The following is a 17,969-nucleotide window of genomic DNA, read 5'->3' as shown; positions in this document are numbered from 1 at the left end:
CGAAGCTGCCGCGGACGGCTGCTTACGTAATTCGTAGCTCAAACCGGCAGGGACCATGGTCTGTCCGCTGTCCAGTGAACCACTACTTCCGGCCGGAGCCGGAAGGGAAGCTGCCGCGGACGGCTGCTTACGTAATTCGTAGCTCAAACCGGCAGGGACCATGGTCTGTCCGCTGTCCAGTGAACCACTACTTCCGGCCGGAGCCGGAAGGGAAGCTGCCGCGGACGGCTGCTTGCGTAATTCGTAGCTCAAACCGGCAGGGACCATGGTCTGTCCGCTGTCCAGTGAACCACTACTTCCGGCCGGAGCCGGAAGGGAAGCTGCCGCGAGCGACTGCTTACGTAATTCGTAGCGCACACCGGCAGGGACCATGGTCTGTCCGCTGTCCAATGAACCACTACTTCCGGCCGGAGCCGGAAGGGAAGCTGCCGCGAGCGACTGCTTACGTAAGTCGTAGCTCAAACCGGCAGGGACCATGGTCTGTCCGCTGTCCAGTGAACCACTACTTCCAGGAACTGGAAGTGCAGCTGCCGCGGACGGCTGCTGCGAGCACATACCTTGCGGCGACCGTATCCCAAAAGGGACCTGCTCAAGTGCACTCCCGCAAGCGGGAGTCACCGAGCGCCGGCCGAGAAGAGAAACGCCTGCAGGCTGGACAGGTGATCCGGAAACAACCGGAACACAGGAAGCCAACGACCGAGGGTCGCACACCCCCGGGAGGGAGGCAGAGCTGGAAACAGGGTCCGTCCGCGCCATCTCTGTACGCCGAAATTCTGGAATCAAAGAGGACAAAAGGCTAGCCACAAGAGTGCCAGCCTCCGGCACAGGTACCGGGGTTGAAACGGACGTGGTAGCGGTCAAGCCCGCCGCACGCGAGCCAGACGAAGTTTCCTCCGGCGCCGAAAAGGGCACCGAAAAAACGAAGTTAGTCTTCGGGTCAGAAACGTGAACCGTGGGGTTCCTAGCCGAAGAAGTAGAAGCCGAGGACTTAGGTTTGCCAGGGCCTTTGCCCTTACTCTCGGCCTTAGCCGCTCGCTTTTTCTCACTATCAGACATGATGTCACGCGAGAAAAACAAACTACTGAAAATACACAAGTCTCTAGGACGTAAAACTTCAGCAGAATAAACTAGCACAAGGTACAAGTTACAAGCAGGTAATAGTGCTACTGGTCGACGCTAAAAGTCCGAGCACGGACCCAAACTAACCAGCAAAAAACACCACGTGTATGCGAAAAATGGCGACCAAAATGGCGGCCACGGCAACAAACTACCGAGCGAAATTCACAAGTCCGCGGACGAGAAAATTCTCAGCAGAATGGCAATGCAAACAACAACGAAATGGAACAATCTCACCGCTAGAAACAGCTATGAGCAGACGGGGAGCCGAGGCTGGTGGGTGTCAAGCAGACAGCAAACAACAGCCTAGGAGCGAAATCCAGCACGACCTGTCTCTCTGGCTGAAAGATGTCGAATGAGGGTGTCTCGTATTGGGTACGAGATCTGTGGCGTGATGCACGCTACGGGAGGCAACCCAGGGTAGCAAGCTCGCTACTTTTTTGCTTGGGTTGCTTCCCTTATACTATAGACGGGATAGCGTTTTTTCAGTCTACCTAGCATCTCGACTGCGTCAATGCTAATATGTGACTCGGAGTAAGAATATGTAATTTAATCCAACTTTGAAGAGCTCCTGTGACCTTGACCTTGAAGCAAGGTAAACCAAACTGGTATCAAAAGATGGGGCTTACTTTGCCCTATATATCATATATAGGCAGACCTGTTTACCCCTAAAACATTGCATGTGTATTTTCTGGGAGCAAAATGAGGCAAATGTGTAGTTTTGTAATTGAATGTGTAGAATTTCTCGTCGACCTATCACAACAACAAGAACAATGATTGCTACTTTTTACCACATGTATTGATTGACTGACGGAAAAATGGGAATTGCAGACAGTGCAATGAGCATGATGTTTTCCTTTCCGCGAAGACAAGGCATGGGTAGTCCTGATGATATTTTGGCAGAAAGATTTGGTTCGGCGCATTGCTTGTCATTTTCTTCACAGTTCTCATCTTCACTTTCGTGTGCTCTGCGTTCAGCCATTGTGTCGAAACGCCCGCATGGTTTGGCAGTAACGCTTTCAGTTGTGCCCGGCATTTGCTTGGAGAAGCCTATTCGGCATTAACAAGCTGCAACGCAACGCCCGTGGGCGCTTTACGCGCTGCACGCAGCAAACGACTGCTGGCCGAAAACATGGATTGGAAAATGGATCGGTCAAGGGAGATGAAGAAAATTACGGATTGTGATATGCGTAGCCGAAACAATACCGTTTGTGTGCAGGGACGGGGCGGTGTGAGAGCACAACGGGACAAGGAACAGGTGTAAAGACGAAAAAAAAAAAAAGAAAAAAAAAATGTATTTATTATTATTTTTTTTTTTTTAAATACCGTTTGCGTAGAAAACGACAGACTTGCGTAGTTGCGTAGTATATTATTCAAATTCGTAGTTTACTACGCTCAATGTGTAGTGTAAACAGGTCTGTATAGGTGAGGTATTCAATCTCAAAAACTTCAGAGAAAATGTGAAAAATACCTGTTTTTTAGACAACATTTATGGCCCCTGCGACCTTGACCTTGAAGCAAGGTCAAGATGCTATGTATGTTTTTTGGGGCCTTGTCATCATACACCATCTTGCCAAATTTGGTACTGATAGACTGAATAGTGTCCAAGAAATATCCAACGTTAAAGTTTTCCGGCCGGACGGACGGCCGGCCGGCTGGCCGGACGACTCGGGTGAGTACATAGACTGACTTTTGCTTCGCATGTGAGTCAAAAATGACAGCAGTGTTACTCATGGTCACAATCAGTACAATGACAGCAGTGTTACTCATGGTCACAATCAGTAAAATGACAGCAGTGTTACTCATGGTCACAATCAGTAAAATGACAGCAGTGTTACTCATGGTCACAATCAGTAAAATGACAGCAGTGTTACCCATGGTCACAATCAGTAAAATGACAGCAGTGTTACTCATGGTCACAATCAGTAAAATGACAGCAGTGTTACTCATGGTCACAATCAGTACAATGACAGCAGTGTTACTCATGGTCACAATCAGTAAAATGACAGCAGTGTTACTCATGGTCACAATCAGTAAAATGACAGCAGTGTTACTCATGGTCACAATCAGTACAATGACAGCAGTGTTACTCATGGTCACAATCAGTACAATGACAGCAGTGTTACTCATGGTCACAATCAGTAAAATGACAGCAGTGTTACTCATGGTCACAATCAGTAAAATGACAGCAGTGTTACTCATGGTCACAATCAGTAAAATGACAGCAGTGTTACTCATGGTCACAATCAGTAAAATGACAGCAGTGTTACTCATGGTCACAATCAGTAAAATGACAGCAGTGTTACTCATGGTCACAATCAGTACAATGACAGCAGTGTTACTCATGGTCACAATCAGTACAATGACAGCAGTGTTACTCATGGTCACAATCAGTACAATGACAGCAGTGTTACTCATGGTCACAATCAGTACAATGACAGCAGTGTTACTCATGGTCACAATCAGTACAATGACAGCAGTGTTACTCATGGTCACAATCAGTACAATGACAGCAGTGTTACTCATGGTCACAATCAGTAAAATGACAGCAGTGTTACTCATGGTCACAATCAGTACAATGACAGCAGTGTTACTCATGGTCACAATCAGTACAATGACAGCAGTGTTACTCATGGTCACAATCAGTACAATGACAGCAGTGTTACTCATGGTCACAATCAGTACAATGACAGCAGTGTTACTCATGGTCACAATCAGTACAATGACAGCAGTGTTACTCATGGTCACAATCAGTACAATGACAGCAGTGTTACTCATGGTCACAATCAGTAAAATGACAGCAGTGTTACTCATGGTCACAATCAGTACAATGACAGCAGTGTTACTCATGGTCACAATCAGTAAAATGACAGCAGTGTTACTCATGGTCACAATCAGTACAATTTCAACCCTAGGGAGAAAATGAAAAATATTTACATAAATGTAATAAAACATTTGGACCATGCAATTACATTGTTCATAACTCTGTATAAATCAGTAGAACAATTTTTGCTTCAGCCAGAAACTGTTTATTAATGTATTGAGGAAAATGTTGTTTCTCATGGTTTTTCCAGCCAAGTATCATAATCAGGTGATATGAAATCTAGTGAATGTTGTGTATTGGTCAAGCTTATCACTCTCATTTTTACATTTCTCAGAAATCTGCGAATTTGCACAAACGTGGAAGCCTGGTTTTTACAGGAGGACATGGGAGAATGAAAGTGAAATCCACCTTTGAAGATCTCCACGAAGTGGATCAAGGTGAAGTTTTTGCGAGGACTGGAGGTGAGCTCCTTGACACACTTCACCACTTCCTTGGCATCCTCTGTCACGTCACGCAGCTTGAACATGTCCTGGAAACAAACATACAACCCTCAGTCATTTTTCATATCGAATTCATCATTTATTCTTCCATTGTTCAGAAATTCTGTTCACATTTCTTTACGTCGACCCAAGGTGAAAATAAATAACCTAGGCCTTTTCAAATGAAAAAGGACATTTCTATGTGTTTAACATCTTTTATTCAGGCACGGTTCTGCAATATAATCAGTCACAGGAGTACTTTTGACTGCATACTGAACAGTTTAAAGCACTTACAGAACAACATGGCGAACAAATCTTGATGATAAGCCTCAAAACCCTTGTCTTTCTCAAGCCTCAAAAGTTAAGACAAAGCAACACACACAAAAACCTACGACAAAACAGCCAAACTAGAGAGCAACATCCCTTTTTAGACCCCTCGATTTAAGACTTTCCCCCGTTTTAAGACCTGGTTTTTTTCTCTCCTCTGTTTCTGTTCATAACCACTGTAAAATTAATGTACCTCCATTTTCTTCTGCGTTCGTGGGCTGAAACTCCCACGTACACTCATGTTTTTTGCACGAGTGGAATTTTACGTGTATGACCGTTTTTTACCCCGCCATTTAGGCAGCCATACGCCGTTTTCGGAGGAAAACCTCCATTTTAAGACTCCCTCCTTTTTCATACTCGTTTATCTCAGATTTTGGAAGATCTTAAAAAGGGGGTTTCACTGTATTTACAAAAGAGACCTTGACTTTACCTTTGAGCTGCAGTTGTCACAGACCGCCCCAGGCACAATGTTGCAGCGATCTCTGTCAAAGTGGTGTTCACCGAAGTAGTGCAAGACCTGTGCTCGCCGACAGTCCGCCATGTTCTCGCAGTACTGCACCATGCGGAACAGGTTGTCAATGTGCACACGCTTTGACTCGTAGGTGGCGCTCTGGTCCACTGCACACAGATGCATGACACTGTATTGACAATTGAACAATAAACTCACTGATCTTTTCGTGTCTGTCAATCAAAGGCTACTTGTCACCTAGTCGCTGCAGCCAATCATTCACCTCACAGTATGAATAGCAAAAACTGAAATGTCCTCACACAACATACTCCCATAGTAAACCATGTTGAACATGCATTTCCATCTTCTTCTTCTTCTTCAGCGTTCCAGAATGTTCTGGTTACGTGTGAGCTCGTTTGCCCATTTGGGTTCCCCACACTATACTCTGAGAGCATAGTCAACTCACTCCGCTTTCGTTGAGTAGGGATGCTGGGTATTTTCGTGTTTCCATAACCCACCGAACTCTGACATGGATTACAGGATCTTTTTCATGCGCACTTGGTCTTGTGCTTGCGTGTACACACGAAGGGGGTTAAGTCACTAAGCAGGTCTGCACCTGGGAGATCGGAAAAATCTCCACTCTTAACCCACCAGGCAGCAGCGACCGGGATTCGAACTCACGACCTCCCGATTAGGAGGCCGACGTCTTACCACCACGCCACTGCGCCCGTCGCATTTCCATCAATTCACTATTTCTCCTTTCAGAGAGAGTAATAGATTCAGAATCAACGTTATACACAGTAAAACAAAAAAAGCAAGAAGAAAAAGCTGTAATATTAATACACGTAGTAAATTGAACACAACATAAGGCACACACACACAAAAAAAGTCTGTTTACGGTATCCCGACCGACCCTATTTTTTCGCGTGACCCTAGACTTTTTTTTGGCATTTGTGAGAGAAAAAAATAATATCAAAAAAAATAAAATAAAAATAAAAAAGTCTGTTTTTTGCAAAATAACTTAAAAATATGTTTTTTTGGAAAAGAAAAAAAAAGAAAAAAAAGGAAAAATCCCGACCTACCGACCCAATTTATTTTTGCCTATGTTACCGTAAACAGACTATTTTTATTGATTCATAACTAAACACTTTGACCACACAATGTTCAAGTAAGCTGGTCTGCATGGCACACTGAAAATGGCTCTTTTACTCTGAGCGCATCGCACCTTACAAACTTTGCACTTCTCAGTGCCTTTGTGTATTCAATCCCAAGTCAAACATCGACTTGCAAACCAGAGCCCACTATGTTACAGTCCATAAAAAAGGGGCCGATCAGACTAACCAGGCATGGGAATTGAAAACGCGAAGCGCCTAGCCTTACTAGGGGGGTCCGGGGGCATGCCCCCCCGGAAAAAAATTCTCCAAAGAACCCAGATGGTGCAATCTGGTGTCATCTGAGCTCCAAGTTTGCCATTAAATTCTGTTGTTAGAATCAGAGTTTTTAGTACCAATTTTAGCTTTATTGAAGAAAAAAAATATTTACATGTATTATATGGTTTAAATTTGTTAAAAAATTGATCTGTTGAGACAAACAGGAAAATGTAACTTGTAACACAATCTGTGCAATCTGGTTTACTTTCAAACATAAAAGTTCAAGTAACTGAGGCGGGCGATAGCAGTGCGTGAACAAAGTACGGAAAGTTTTCGCGGGATTTTGCGCAAAGGCAAAAGTAACAGGTGCTTTTTTTGTGTGCCTCCCCCCTTTATTTTTTTGGCGGACACTTTTGCTTTTTCGGCGGAACAAAAAAAAAAAAAAAAATCGGCGGAAATCTGCCGTTTGGCGGACAATTCCCATGCCTGCTAACATTGGTATTTTCCCCCCTCTCTCAGACACAGATCCTTCTGAACCAAACAATGCAGAAATTTGCACAAAAAAGTTTATTTCCATACTTTAATATTGGGCAGAAGGTGACATCCTTTACCATAATCCTCATCACCTCAGATTAATTCAGCATTATATTCAAACTTTGAGGATCATAAGCAAGTGAGGCAGAGTGCTGAAGACAACATCTAAGAAACAAAGGGAAGTAAGCACTCAAAGTATGGAAAACAACAGTAAGTGACAGTTGTGCAAAACCAGGCTCCCGACACCTGAGAGAACAAGAAACATTCAAGGAAGAATGAGTTTCAAGAAAATAAATAACGCCGGGGGTCCAGGGGGCCGACTTTTGGCCTTGTAAATATGAATTTAACCCCCTCTGGTGAAAGATAAATTGTGCATGTAAACAAAAACACTATTTTGTCCCTCTCACCTGGGTTAAACTATCATTTTTTTTACGTGTAGTTTAAAAAAATAAAATAAAAATCTGCGAAATCATGGAGATTTGGACTGCCTGTGAGCCCAACATGACATGAATCTGCTTACAGTCAATGATGCGTCTGAGTCGCATGACGTCGCTGTAGGTGTAGAAGAGGATGCAGTGAGCGATCATTCCGTCTCGCCCCGCCCTTCCCGCCTCCTGGTAATACCCCTCCACTGACTTGGGCAGGGAGAAGTGTACCACAAAGCGAACATCCGCCTTGTCAATGCCCATACCAAAGGCAATAGTGGCACAGATCACCTGCAATTAAAGAGTAGATTTGTCTTTGAGAATTCTGCTCTAACCTTACTAAGGCTGACTATGACAAGGCGCAGCATTACAAAACTTGGGTGGCACAGATCACTTGGATATCAGCAAATATATTTTCTTTCAGCATTTCAATCACCTCTTCTTCTTCTGCATTCGTGGGCTGAAACTCCCACGTACACTCGTGTTTTTTGCACGAGTGGATTTATACATGTATGACCGTTTTTACCCCGCCATTTAGGCAGCCATACACCGCTTTTGGTGAAAGCATGCTGGGTATTTTCGTGTTTCTATAATCCACCGAACTCTGATATGGATTACAGGATCTTTTCCGGGCGCACTTGGTCTTGTGCTTGCGTGTACACACGAAGGGGGATAAGCCACTAGCAGGTCTGCACATAAGTTGACCTGGGAGATCGGAAAAATCTCCACACTTAACCCACCAGGCGTCCGCGGCCGGGATTCGAACTCACGACCTTCCGATTAAGAGCCCGACCTCTTACCACCCCGCCACAGCGCCCGTCTTTCAATCACCAAAACTAACTCTGACGTGGCATCCAATAAAAAAAAAGAGACCAACGGTTACATAACTGTTAAAAACAACATGGCTAAGAGAGTGCCTACTGACCAAGAGTAAAAGAAATACCTATCTATAAGTGTTGCATGGGTGAATATAACTGGGGTCCAAAAGCTCTTCCTGACTCTCCTGGACTTACTTCAGACCTGTACTTTCTTCCGACATACTACTGCCGGATCACCGAAATCTAAGCCTCCAGCATAGCAACATGCTCCCCTACAGTTACTAACACAAAGCGACCACTTTCACATTACCTTGCAGTTGTCTCCATTCAGCCACCTCTCCTGCACACTGATACGGTCGCCATCACTCAGTCCCGCATGGTATGCCGTCGCCTGTATGCCAGCCTTCTGCAGGTTGTCTGCTGTTGTGTCACACTCATTTCTGCACACACACACACACTGACGGTTTTATAATGAGAACAGGTCTTATCTACCTTAACAAATGACGCTCTTCGTTTGTCATAAGGTGTCTTACTTTCTGATTATATCAAGTGTCACCTGATGACAAATCAGCAGAAATGAAGCAAGTCCCTTGATGATTTCATCAGTACAGTTTACAGAATCTGTGGACTGGGTGGCCGAGTGGTAACGCACTTGCGCTCGGAAGCGAGAGGTTGCGAGTTCGACCCTGGGTCAGGGCGTTAGCAATTTTCTCCCCTCTTTCCTAACCTAGGTGGTGGGTTCAAGTGCTGGTCTTTCGGATGAGACGAAAAACCGAGGTCCGTTCGTGTACACTACATTGGGGTGTGCACGTTAAAGATCCCACGATTGACAAAAGGGTCTTTCCTGGCAAAAGTCTATAGGCATAGATAAAAATGTCCACCAAAATACCCGTGTGACTTGGAATAATAGGCCGTGAAAAGTAGCATATGTGAACAGCTCAGATCATGGGTAATTTTAACACCTTCACATTTAAATGCTTATTTTATAGCCATCCATTGAATTGAGAAGAAAACAAAGCATACTAAACTGCTAAGCATGAATCAAACAATAAGAAAATAAAAAGAACCAACAGCATCGTTTTGTATGTGTGGGTAGTAAACACGTTTTATTTACAAAACACGGCGGAAAATGGCGACAAATTTGTTGCACAGCGACAGGTCACTTTCTTCAACCAAGGCCAGTACTTTCATACATGACAAAGGAAAGCAAATATGGCCTGAATAATAAAGTTATAGTGTTCCTTTGCGTGTCTGAGTGATAAACTGTTTTAACCAACTATCTTCTGAAACGTAATTGCACTCAGCAGATTTGTCTTCCGCTCATAACTTTCGTGTCACACGGTCTTTGCGACAAACAGATAGATCGCATTCTCGCAGAAAATCATTGACAACACAGACCAGTCATTTTTAGCATTGCATTTGGGAAGGGCTACTATTATAGTGTGTTTTAAGAAAGAAAAACATTACAGTATCGGCAGAACACGACCAAATGAGTTTTCGTGTCACAGCGTTATGGGCGTGAGATTGTGTTCTCACACTGTAGCAAAATCATTGACAACACAGACAAGTCAGTTTTAGCATAGACATTGGAAAAGGCTACTATTATAGTGTGTTTTAGGAAAGAAAAACATTATAGTATCAGCAGAACACGACCAAATCATGACAAATGAGTTTGCGTTTTGGGCGTTATGGGCGTTTTTTCACACTGCAGATCATATCTCAAAAACTACAGAGTGGATCTTTATGAAATATTTTATGGATATTTTTGACTGGATTTTCTCATAGAAGATTTTTCCGTTTATTGATAGGACAGTTTGATGACGTCATATTTTACCGTTTGCCAAAAGGTCGAGGCAGCACTTTCACAGTTACAGTTTTTCATCAATTTGATCGAATTTCTTATCACACAATCTCAGATCTAGGCCGGATTATGGGATTGCATTTCAGTTTGGTCACTTAAAGTTTTGTTATTGAAATGTTTGTTCGAAATATGTCATTTTTTTCAAATTTTTAAAAACTAATATTTGAAACAAAAAATTTATATTGGTGTATTCCCTATTGCGTCCTGTATCTAAAACTATATAGTTTTGTTGTTTTGTATTGATAATTATGCTTAAAAATGAAGAAAACCGATAAATAACCACTATCTTTATTTATGAAAAAAGACACTTAAAAACAACTTCTATCTATTCCTTACCATTTTCTGATTCCAAATATATATAGTTTCATGGTGTTTGACGTTGAAAATAGGCTAAAACTTAACAAACTCGGATCGTTGAATGGAAATTATACTTCCAAGCTCCATGCAGCTGACAACATGATAAAAACACGTCATTTCAAGTGTGGAACACGCTCATGACGTCATACTGAAAGGTGATGAATTATGGCTTCACCTTGCGATGTTTCATTTCAAACATGGTAACATTTTTAAAGGGGTTTCTTTCTCAGATTTCTGTTTGCCCTCTGTCTGTCTCTCTATGTCTCCGTCTGTCTGACTGATTCAATTAAATGTGTAATTACTTAGTTTTGCAAAAGTCAAACTAAGTAGGATATACCTAATTGATTCAGGTCTCTAAATTCTTATTGTAAAATTGTGAGTTTTATTCAAAACAAATTTAATGGAAAATTTCCTAAATAAATTTTCATTTAATTAATATACTTACCCGAATCACATTAGCATTGAGTCACCTGAGATGCTTATCACTGAAAAACGCTTACCCGGCTAAAGAATTTAAAGGGAAGCAACCCCATCACCAAAACGAAAGTGAAAGTAGCTTTGGTAATGGGCCAGCACACCGGGAGTTACCTCCCATGCGGGTGTGTGCCACGTCACTTCCTCTAGGAACACGTGCCTATTCTCATACGGCTTTAAAAAATCTTAAAACCATAAGCGGGGCAGGTGGGAGGGAATACAGTATGTGATTCGGGTAAGTATATTAATTAAATGAAAATTTATTTAGGAAATTTTCCATTAAATATCATATTCTTACTCCGAATCACATTAGCAGATAACATCAACAAGGCGGTGGGCTAGAAATGAATCAAAACTCACCATCAAGTTCTGGACAGGAACTGGCCTGCTGCCATGAGCGCTGGAAGGCCTCTGGAGCCATCCTGTCGAAGAGCTGTGACGTCCCGAAGATAAAAGTTTATGAAAACATCTTCGGAACGCCAATACGCAGTTGTCAGCACCTCCTCTAGACGTCTGGAGCGCAGAACTGCCAGAGAGGATGCCCACGCCCTCGTTTCATGGGCTCGGGCCGAGTCAAGTGGCAAGGAGGGCATAACCCCCCCCCCTCTTTGTGCGACTCCACTCATAAGCCTGCTTGATGAGCGAGGACACCCACCGGGCCAACGTTACCTTCGACAAATCTTTCTCGCGCCTAGTAAGGAGAGAGATAAACAACAACTTCTGAGAACTAGACCGAATCGGCTGAGTCCGGGCTAAGTACAGACGAAGTGCCCTCACAGGGCAATTGACCGAATCGGGGTCATCCGGGGCCAACGCGCTGGTCAGAGCCTTAACTCTAACCAGCGGAGAGGCCTGCCCCGGAGACTGATTCTTGGCCAGGAAATCAGGCCGGAAACGCAAAGATGCGGAACCGTCCGGCTCAAAGGAGATATCCCCAGGCTGACCCGACAGGGCGTGGACCTCGCTACCCCGTCGGGCCGTAGCCAACAAAAGGAGAAACAGCGCTTTGCGAGTGACATTGAACAGACTGGCCTCGCTTAAAGGCTCAAAATCCGCAGAACGAAGGAATTCCAGGATTAAAAACAAGTCCCACTTGGGAGCGGGCAAACGAGCTTTAGCTTCCTTAAGAGCAGCCCCTTTAATGACTGCAGCTATAACGCCCCCGACTCGAACAGAACGACCAATCTGCTTAAGAGTCGCCGAGATAGCGGAGCGCCGGACCCTCAACGAGGAGACTGAGGCGCCCTGTGAAGACATGAAAGAGAGGTGGTTAGCGACCTGAATAGAGCGCGGAGCCACCGAACTCACCCCTCTAGCTGAACACCAGGCAGTCCATGCCTTCCAGTGGGAAGCATAAACTGAAGAGGTGGACGCTCTATGCGAGCGAGCCACCAAGTCCAGAGTCAAAGACGACGCCCCAGAGCGCTTCAGCGAGTCCCGAACAACTTCCACACGTGAAGCTTCAGAAGACTGGGCTCCTCGTGTGGAATGCCTGTTCGGGGCTGCACTAGTTCCCCTCGCATGAGTGCGAGAGGAATGGGGGGCCCTTGGGCGAGCCGAAGAAGATCTGGAAACCAGACCTGCGACGGCCACAGAGGAGCGACCAGAAGAAGATGGGCCGGCTCCTCCATCTCCGCTTTCCGGATTACTCGGCTGAGTAACGGAAAGGGAGGAAAGGCGTACGCCTCCAGACCCGTCCAGGGAAAGTCCAGAGCGTTCACTCGCCATGCCTGAGGGTCCGGGAATGGCGAGACGAACACCGGAAGCCTCTTTGAGTACCTTGAGGCAAAAAGGTCCACCAGAGGCTTTTGGACCTGGGCCCAAAGGCGAAGCAGTGCCCCGTGAGTGATCGTCCACTCCGACTGAAGCACTGTACCGGAACGACTGAGCGCATCCGCCAGAGTGTTCAGCCTCCCTGGAAGGTACCTGGCCGAGATCGTGATATGATGCTGAAAGCACCACACCAGGATCTCGCAAGCCCTCTCCGAGAGAGACGGGGACCGCGAGCCTCCCTGCTTGTTGATGTACGCCGCCACTGTCATGTTGTCTGTAAACAGACGAACATGTTTGGCGTACAGGGAGGGCAGAAACTTGGCCAGAGCTAGAGCAACTGCCTCTAGCTCCAACAAGTTGATGTGCCACAAGGACTGCTCCGTCGTCCACAGACCGGAAGTAGTCTGAAGATCTGTATGTGCCCCCCAACCCTCCCTGGACGCATCTGTAAAGAGGTCCAGGTCGGGGAGGGGCACGACGATCGGAACACCTCTGCAGACCCACTCCGTGTCCAACCACGGAAGGGTCGCAGACTGGAACCATCCCTGCAAAGGGATGAGGGCGTCCCAGTCCACCAGAGGAGAGTCCACAAACGGCTTCAGAGCGAACTGAAGCGGACGTTTGTGGACCCGGCCCAGTGAAACCAGAAGAGCCATAGACTCCATCTGCCCCAAGATGGAGGCGAGCAAGCGGATGGAAGCCATCAGGAGAGGTAAAGTGGAGCGAATCTGAGCTTGGAGCTTGTCCACCCTTCTCTGAGAAGGCTGGACAGTCCAAGCGACCGTGTCGAAAGACATCCCCAGATAAGTGAATGTCTGTGACGGGGTCAGCTCCGACTTTACCCGGTTGATCGAGAACCCCAACGAGTTGGATTCTCGAAGAACCGTCAGGGTATCCTGCGAACAGCCGCTCTGGGACTGGTTCATGATGAGCCAGTCGTCCAGATAAGCCCGCAGACGGATACCCTGGGACCTCACCAGTGCACAGACCTGTCTCACCACCATGGTGAAAATCCATGGTGCGAGAGACAGCCCGAAAGGGAGTGCGCGAAACTGGTAGATCTGATCTCCCCACCGGAAACGAAGCCATTTCCGGTCGGCCGGATGCATAAGAATGTGAAAGTATGCGTCCGTGAGATCGATCGAGGTCACCCAGTCTCCTGGGCGGAGAGAGTCTCGGACAGAGGCTGGCGTCTCCATCTTGAATTTTATCTCCCTCAAGAAAGTATTGAGGAGAGATAAATCCAACACGGGACGCCATCCTCCTGACGCTTTGGGAACAGCGAACAGACGCCCGTAAAATCCCAGGGAGCTGTGGACCCGAACTCTCTCCACCGCGCCCTTCTGCTCCAGGGAGGCAATTTCCGACTGCAAGACGGAACGTGCTTCCTGCGAGAAGGGGGGCTTGAACCGCGGCGGCACTCGGGTAAGAGGCGCCTTTTCCTCCCGCCAGAGTAGACGGAAGCCCGATCTCACCACTCCCACAATCCATTGGCTGTCTACCACCGACATCCAACGAGAAAGTGCCCGGGAGGGGCCTCCCGCCATCACCAAGGTGGAGGGCGGGAGGGGGGTGAGATCGGGAGCGCTTCATTGGGGGTGTGGCTTACTTCCAGAGCCGCCACGCCCCCTCCCCGATGCCGTCCTCTTCTTCCCACCACGAGCGGCCGGCGGAGCCTGCCGCTTCTGAGCTGGCTTGGGGTTTGACGATGTCTGAGCCTGCTTCTGCTTAGAAGGCTGAGACTGTTTCACCCCCTTCAGAGTGTAGTCAAGGAACTGACTGTCCTTGTTCGACTGAATCTCCTTCTGTCTGGCATCCAGTGCCAGCGGACAGAAGAGAGACTCCTCTGAGACCGGGGAGACTCTCAAGGTCTCCCTAGTAGCCAGCTCCGTGAATTGGGACTGCGAGAGGAAGAGATCCCTCCTACAGAGTACCGCTTGGGTGTACTGCAGGGAGGAAAGACGCAATTGTTCCTCATTGACCTTGGCCAATGCGGTCAAAAGCGCAGAGACATCGTCCGCATTCTGTTCTTCACTAAGAGTGAAAGGAACCAGCGAATCGGTCAATGCCCGAGACAGAGCCCGAACAAGAGTCTCCGCAATGGAGGACAGTTCGATCTGCCGACGTCCAACCTCCTCAGCAGAGAGGAGGGAAGCCTCAGAAACCGGCAAAACCGAATCACGCTTGATCGGTTTAGTCAGAAGAGGCAGCAATTCCCGGGAAACCGGAAGGGTAGCCCTAGGGAGTGCAAAAGACGCCAGCCAACTCTGGCTCTGATTGGGCATGCCAAGCTTCCTATTGGCCGTAGGCACGAAGGAAGAGGCTTGAGCAGCTGAAGCCACCCACTGCTGAGCTGATTCCGGAACTGGACCAAAAGGAAGCAGTAACGGAACAGGCACTGGCCGAATACCACTCCCCGCATGTGCTGGACGAACCAGCGAATGCGAAAGTTGGTAAGCCACTGACGGAGACTCGGCGAACCGGAAGGAAGAAACATCTTCCTGTGCCGGCCGGAAGTCCGCCATGGCAGAAGGAACGAATGATGCGGAAGAGTCCGCAGCCACCACCCCTTCAGGGAAATAACGAGATGTTACTTCCGCCGCGACGTCAAGAACAGACTTGAGCTTCGACGGAAACACGCCCCGCGACTCCTCGCTGACCACTGATGGAGCATCAGAATAGTCACACGTGGAACCATGACCGAAGTCACCAGTTCCGGAAGCAGAAGCATGCCCTGGCAAACCGGAAACCGGAAAAGCCTGAGCACTAACATCATCCTGCAGCCCAAAACCCTGTGAAGGTAAAGGGTAAGCAGGACGACCATCCGCAAAAACCGGAGCTGGATGAGCTGACGTCACTCCCCCGACTGAGTGGAGTGATGCCTGCTCAAGCCTAGGCGCTTGAAGGCCGGAAGGCGCACGCTGTAATCCACTATCTGGTATCCGGAAGGAACCACCAGAAGAGGAAGAAGCGTTTCCGGCCGAAACCGGAAGTGTAGTCAACGGAACCGCAAAATGCGGAAGTGAAGACTGCACTGGTTGACTTCGCGATCCGGAAGGACCGGAAGTCAGTGAATACTCCATCCTGCCGCGACCGCCGTAGCGTGCCGGAGCGGACGGATCATCACTTCCGGCAAGTGCCGGAAATGCGGCAGTCGAAACCGACTGCCGCCGCTGTTCGATCAAATCCGGGGCCTCGTAGGTTATCGCCGGAAATGAAAGATCAGCATGGTATCGGTCGTGACCCGATGCGAAAGAGCTGTCCCCCGAAGGAGAACGTCCAGGCGCCTCACGAGGGCTATCGGACCAGCTCTGCTTACCAGCCGACGCTGAAGAGGGAGGACGCTGCTCCAAGCCGGAAGTGGAGGACAAAGACACGGAAGCCAATGCCCGGACGTCACTGCCAGATGCCGGAAACGCCGAACTGCTGGCGACGGAACGCTGAAACTCTGCCTGCACCAAGCTGCGGATTTCCGGAACCAGTGACTTTAACAGAGAGGAAACCAACGAAGTCTCCGAAGTAGAGACAGGTGCAGAAGTAACAGTAGCGCTAGGCGCCGCAAAAGAAGCAGAAGTAGTAACAGCGCTAGGCGCCGAAATAGGTACAGCCAACAAAGTGTTACGCTCTTGGTCTGTAACAAGTAACGTTGCTTTGGAAGAGGAAGACTTAGACTTAATTTTCCCCTTGGGGTCCGACTTGCCACGGCGCTTGTCTGAATCAGACATGTTGACAACAACACGTGGCAACGCGAAAATTTTTACTGAAACATAAGTCTAAACGACTGGAAAACTCAGTAAACACACGCACTAATGCGTTCACAAAATACTATAGCTAAACTTGCCCCACAAAAAGCAGAGGCACGGAGAGCTACAAACAAAGTCACACGAGCTAGAAAACTAACTCACACAACAAAATGGCGACACGCAAGACACTGACACGTTAGTCAACAACACGTGGCAAAGTGAAAAAGATTTACTGAAACGTAAGTCTAAACGACTGAAAACACAGTAAACACACACGCTTACGCGTCAACAAAATACTAAAGCTACACTTGCCCAAACAGAAAGAGGGCATGCAGAGCTACTAGCAAAGTCACACGAGTTAGCTAACTAACTCACACAACAAAATGGCGAAACACGCAAGTCACTGACACACAAGTCCGCAAAAAACGGACAACGTACAGTAACGAAAACAGCGCAAACAACCAACAACAAACGGGAACGAGCTCACCAAACTGTAGGCAAGGCGAGCAGAAAAGCTGGGTAACGTGGCCGGCGGGTGTCACTCAAACACGCAAGGTCAGCCACAGAGCGTCAAAAAGTGAACCGTCCTCTCCGAGGTGAAAAAGACGTATGAGAATAGGCACGTGTTCCTAGAGGAAGTGACGTGGCACACACCCGCATGGGAGGTAACTCCCGGTGTGCTGGCCCATTACCAAAGCTACTTTCACTTTCGTTTTGGTGATGGGGTTGCTTCCCTTTAAATTCTTTAGCCGGGTAAGCGTTTTTCAGTGATAAGCATCTCAGGTGACTCAATGCTAATGTGATTCGGAGTAAGAATATGATATTTAATTGGTGTTTTAAACTCAATAATGGGGCATGCTGTGATGAGTAGAAGAATGTGTGCTTACGAGCAGAAAAAGCCCATCAAAGTCAAGAATCGTGTTTTTCTTTTTCTATTTTCACCTTGTAGCTTCATACAGACACTAAGCAACAGTGTAGTTCCACTTCCAGTGCAATATCTTGTACTTTAATTTTGACCATCTGTGTAACACTTTATTGACCCATGATCTGAGCTGTTCACATATGCGCCGAAATGGCTGCGATCTGCTGGCCGATGTGAATGCGTGATGTATTGTGTAAAAAAATTCCATCTCACACGGCATAAATAAATCCCTGCGACTTGAATACGTGCGCGATATAAATTGCATAAAATTAAAAAAATTAAAAATAAATCCCTGCGCTTACAACTGTACCCACGGAATACGCGCGATATAAGCCTTATATTGATTGATTGATTGAATCTGGGTTTGTTGCTCATTTGGCGTTACATGTGTTTTGTTGAATCACTTTTAGAGTCAACCTACACAGTGGTACGTGCGATGCAAGGTTCTTCCAATGAGAGGATTTGTTTGTTTGTTTGTTTGTTTGTTTGTTTGCTTAA

The 17,969-nt window shown here is 46.9% G+C and overlaps 1 protein-coding gene across 1 annotated transcript in view; it reads right to left on the bottom strand.

Annotated features, from left to right (window-relative positions):
• LOC138949082 (recQ-like DNA helicase BLM) overlaps nucleotides 1-17,969 on the bottom strand; it is an 87,244-nt gene that overhangs the window by 37,503 nt on the left and 31,772 nt on the right. The window contains exons 16-19 of the mRNA XM_070320822.1: nucleotides 8,652-8,781; nucleotides 7,619-7,814; nucleotides 5,177-5,364; nucleotides 4,349-4,469 (exon numbers count right to left, since the gene is read on the bottom strand). Coding sequence (XP_070176923.1) covers nucleotides 4,349-4,469; nucleotides 5,177-5,364; nucleotides 7,619-7,814; nucleotides 8,652-8,781 — 635 coding nt within the window. The remainder of the gene's footprint in view (nucleotides 1-4,348; nucleotides 4,470-5,176; nucleotides 5,365-7,618; nucleotides 7,815-8,651; nucleotides 8,782-17,969) is intronic.

Source organism: Littorina saxatilis, linkage group LG1 (assembly GCF_037325665.1).
Source record: "Littorina saxatilis isolate snail1 linkage group LG1, US_GU_Lsax_2.0, whole genome shotgun sequence".
Classification (NCBI taxonomy): Eukaryota; Metazoa; Mollusca; class Gastropoda; order Littorinimorpha; family Littorinidae; genus Littorina; species Littorina saxatilis.
Note: the sequence above shows the minus strand (reverse complement) of the source record. Positions and strands in the feature narration are given on the sequence as shown.